Here is a 4,907-nt window from a genome sequence, read left to right on the forward strand (position 1 = left end):
CTCTGGCTTGGAATGATTCTTGTATCTGGTAACAAAATTCATCAGAGCAAAAACCTTGCTTTCTGCTTTGCCCCTACAGCATGAGAAAGAAAAGCATTTCAACTCTTTGACATTATTCTCCACACACATTGTATTTGATGAACTTGTGTATCGTGGCATGTTTGTGAGTAGACACATTACACTGAGCCAAAGGTCTCCTGACAAAACAATTCAATCTGTTAAGAACTGATTCTGCCCACAGCTCTACACAGGGCATCCTTGACCTCCTTGTTCCTAAGACTGTAAACAACAGGGTTCAGCAGGGGAGTGATGATGGTGTAGGTCACAGAGAGAAGAAGATCTTTTTCTATTGCATTTTCTGATTTGGGCTTGAGGTAGGCCATGGCGGCACAGCCGTAGTGGACAACAACCACAGTGAGGTGAGAGGCACACGTGGCAAAGGTCTTCTTGCGGCCCTCGACTGAGGGTATCTTAAGGATGGAAGAGATAATGAGGATGTAGGAAATGAAGACCAGGACAACAGGCACAATAATCACAAATGAACTTACACCATAATTGATGATCTCATTGATAGTGGTATCAATACAAGACAGTTTCATGACTGGGTAAATGTCACAGAAGAAGTGGTCCACCATGGTGCCACAGAAGGGCAAGGTGAACATGGCCGTTACTTGGAGAACTGCCGTAACAAGGCCAGTGCCAAAGGACCCACAGACTAACCTAGCACACACGCCTTTGTTCATGAGGACTGTGTACCTCAGGGGCTTGCAGATGGCCACATAACGGTCATAGCCCATTACTGTGAGCAAGAAGCAATTATTAATGGCCAACATGGCAAAAAAGAACATCTGAGTTGCACAGCTTCCCAAAGATATAGGCTGGTTATAAAAAATGAGACCAGAAAGCATTCGTGGGATGATGACCAGCGTGTACACAGTCTCGGAGCTAGACAGCATGCTGAGAAAGAAGTACATGGGAGTGTGGAGGTGACAGTCAATGCAGATGACAGTGATAACGATGATGTTCCCAGTCAGAGTGAAAATGTAGGTGATGAGGAAAACCACAAAGAGGGTTATCTGGTGATTTCCAAAGATGGAGAATCCCAGGAAGATGAATTCTGCCACTTCTGTGAAGTTCTTTCTCTGCATTCTGCTATATCAGTGTCCTAAGGCAACAGAGAGAGGCAGTCAGCACGGGGAAAATTCCCATCAGCAACTTGACTTCATAGTAAGGGACAATGATAGCTGAATTGAGTGAGCACAGTTCCCCCTTTGTGACCAGAAAGCTCATGTAATGACCCCTGAATAGAAAGAGAAAACTCTGGTTGCCTCTGTGGGGTTTATACCTGTAAACACAATCATGAGGTGCAAACTTGCCCTGCGCATGGAGACTTCTGAACAAATGCTCACAGCACTGATGTTGGGAAAGGGAAGATCGAGCCGGGAAAGAGAGATGCCCTGTGTCCCGAACAGTAATGAGGTCTACCACTTAAAACAAACTCCAGGAACAAGAGGCTTACTAATGAAGTGCAGGTCAAGAAAATGATAAAGATGAAAGTTTTGAGGGCAATGATATAGCAGAAGGAAGTAATCTGAAAGATGAACTTTGATCAGTCATCACTGGATCTGGTGACAGGGCCACCAATAACTTTTACAAAGTATTTCAGTTGAGTTTCGAATCTAGAAACCTCAATTCGGAGAAAGAATGTGGTCCAAACATGTCATCACACCCTCAAAGAACTGCAGGACAATTTGTGCTGTGATCTCTCCACTGAAATTGTTCACTGAGTCCCGCCACAGTAATCTTTTTTGCTGACCTCAGTAGTCCTTTTTAAGAATGAAGTCAGGAAGAGAGACAAGTAATTGGGAGAACATGGTTTAGTTTCCACTATAGTAAGAAAGGGGAAGGACAATTCAAGCTGTGAACAGGGAATGTAAGCATCAGAGTTGAGAGGAGGAGGAGAAAGGAGTCTGCCGGCTGCTGGGATCTGAATTGGCTTATCAATTTTTAAAAATTTGGTGAACACAGAATTTTATATAATTATAAGAAATAGAGTGCACTAGTTCCCTCTACCAAAAAGCCAGAGTACACAACCTGTGTGGAGAATATACATTTGATTTTGCGGACAGTGATCATTCCATTGCTCTCCCTCTTTTCTTATTCAGAATTATGAAATAAACTTTCTCTCCCACCTGCCATAATTCCCTGAAAGTTGGTTTCGTCATGGTCACTCCTACAAAACTGTTCTCTCAAATGTCAAAGAAGTCTCCATTGCTATAAGTGTCAGACTTTGCTTTTTCCTCTTTCTCTTTTCCCTCTGATTCATTTTACACTTCTGAAAACCGTGCCTCCTGGAAACATTCTCTGACCTTAGTTTCCATGACACCACACTAGTTTTCTCTTTTCTCAGCACTAATTTAGTTCTCTCCCATGAAGCTGCTCATTCCACCTATATCATAACGGAAATGCTGTTCTTTGGTCAATCTTTGGCCTTTGCTTTTTTCTTTCCACACTCTCCTCAGTTTTTCCAGTTATAATTTCTATGTTAATTGCTCTCAGATCCCTACTTCTATCATCAATCTTTTCCTCAAAGAATCCTCTGGATTCTTCTACTTATGGGTCTTGCTGATATAATACATTTTACTTTTTCAAAAACTAATAAACATTTATCCTCTTATATTTGGGACATACCCTCTACATCTTGGGCTTCCCTGGTAGCTCAGATGGTAAGGAATCTGCCTGCAAATTCAGGAGACCCAAGTTCAATCCCTGGGTTGGGAAGATCCCCTGGAGAAGGAAATGGCTAGCCACTCCAGTATTTTGCCTGGAGAATCCCACAGACAGAGGAGCCTGGCAGGCTACAGTCCATGGAGTCACAAAGAGTCAGACACAACTGAGCACCTAAGCACAAACACTCTTTATATTAACTTCTGTCTTTCTTGATGACCTCACCATTATTCCAGTCAACCAAGGTCAGTATTTTGGAGTCACTTGTACCTCATCATCGCATTCAATGGAATTCTTTCTTAAATAATATCCATTGTCTCTTCCTTTCAACGATTCTTAAGGCTAAAAAATGTGCTGAGTTTGACATTACAGTAACTCATGTCATTGTTCCTGGTGATACAGTTCAAAGCACCCTGAAATGTATGCTTGGAATTCTCAGTGGATGCTGGATCCTAAAATTTGAATGGGTGAAAGCATACTACAAAGCAAAGAATGTGAACAGGAAGAAAAGAATGAAATTCCTGAAGGACCACAGAAAAGCAGGATCAACAGAGAACAGCTGTTGCCAAAGCTGTTTGATGGATGTTACTTCTATTTGAGGGGACCCTTCAGACACCATTCAAAGGACAACCTTATTAAGCTTGTCGCTGCTGGTGGGGGCCAGATCCTCATTAGAAAGCCCAAGCCAGACAGTGATGTGACTCAAACCATCAATACAGTCGCATACCATTCCAAACCTGATTCTGATCAGCACTTCTGCACACAGTGTATCATCTATGAGGACTTGTCTAATCATCGCCCAGAGAGGGTTTGTCAGGGCAAAGTCTGAATGGCTCCTTCCAGCTGGTTTATAGATTGTGTGATGTCCTTTGAGTTGCTCCCTCTTGACAAATGAACTCGCACAGTGTGATAACCTAGGGACTGTACTGTTTTCATCAGTCACGTTTTTACAAATAGGTAGACTCATTCATCGGAGAAGGCGATGGCACCCCACTCCAGTACTCTTGCCTGGAAAATCCCATGGACGGAGGAGCCTTGTAGGCTGCAGTCCATGGGGTCACGAAGAGTCGGACATGACTAAGCGACTTCCCTTTCCCTTCCCTATTGTCTCTCCCAATGTCTGGATTCACAATGACCCTCATAAGACTAGGGTACCAAATCCTCTAGTCAGGAAATAAAACCTGTTCCCATTCTAAAACATATATGGAAATGCAAAGAACTACAAAAGCCAAAGCAATTTCCCAAAAAAATTTAAAAACTTACACTATTGCAATTGAAGACTACAGTAACGAGGCAGCATAGTACTGGTATAAGGATAGATATACAGCTCAGTGGAACAAAACATAGATCAAAAATGATCCACATATATATGGTCAATTAATTTTTTACAAAGTTTTTAAATATCTTAATAATAGTATTATCAATAAATGTTGCTGTTACAAACAATTGGATAGCTAGACAGAAAAAATAAACCTCAAATCTTACCTCATGCCATATACAAAAAAATCAAAGTAAATCAAAGACATAAAAGTTAAAACAAAAATTCTAGATGAAAATATGTGAGAAAATCATGACCTTGGAATGAGAAAATTTCCTAGACACAAAATAAAAAAGCATAAACTATAAAAGGACAAAATCACAAACTGAACTTCATCAAAATAAAGCTTCTATGCTTCAATAGACATTGTTAGAAAAATGAAAAGGAAAGCCACAGACTGGGAAAAAATATCCACAATATACATGTCTAAACTTGTATTCAAATGTATAAAGAATTCTTAGAGCTCAATACTAAGAGACATGTTTTTAAATTGGAAAAATATTTAAATAGACATTTTACATAAGAAGATATACAAATGGTGAGTAAGTACATGAAAGAATGCTCAACATCATAGCCTTATTAGCCACCAGAGAAATGTAAAATAACACCATGAGGTACTACTCCATGCCCACTCAAATGGCTAAAATTAACAACTTGACAACCCCTAATGTTGTCAGGGAAGCAAAAGAATTGGAACTCTAAAATATTGATGGCAGTCTTATAAAACAGTACAACCACTTTGTAAAACAGTTTAGCATATTTTTAGAAAAATAAATACATACTTACTCCATGATTCAATATTTTTCCTAAGTATTTACACAAGAGAAATTAAAACTGATGTCCATATAGAGAAGCGAACATG

General features: G+C 40.2%; 1 protein-coding gene and 1 pseudogene across 1 annotated transcript; one reads left to right on the forward strand and one right to left on the reverse strand.

The window, feature by feature from the left end:
• Positions 1–218: 218 nt before the first annotated feature.
• LOC102284291 (olfactory receptor 10J5) lies at positions 219–1,148 on the reverse strand. Its single transcript, XM_005889552.2, has one exon. The coding sequence runs from the start codon at positions 1,146–1,148 to the stop codon at positions 219–221; it is 930 nt and encodes a 309-aa protein (XP_005889614.2).
• Positions 1,149–2,942: 1,794 nt separating this feature from the next.
• On the forward strand, positions 2,943–3,622 carry LOC102284570 (BRCA1-associated RING domain protein 1 pseudogene; annotated as a pseudogene).
• Positions 3,623–4,907: the final 1,285 nt, after the last annotated feature.

Source organism: Bos mutus, chromosome 3 (assembly GCF_027580195.1).
Source record: "Bos mutus isolate GX-2022 chromosome 3, NWIPB_WYAK_1.1, whole genome shotgun sequence".
In the NCBI taxonomy this organism is placed as follows: Eukaryota; Metazoa; Chordata; class Mammalia; order Artiodactyla; family Bovidae; genus Bos; species Bos mutus.

Bases quoted from the DNA above. Each gene is read 5' to 3' on its own strand.
- LOC102284291 (XM_005889552.2), bottom strand. From the start codon at position 1,148: ATGCAGAGAAAGAACTTCACAGAAGTGGCAGAATTCATCTTCCTGGGA.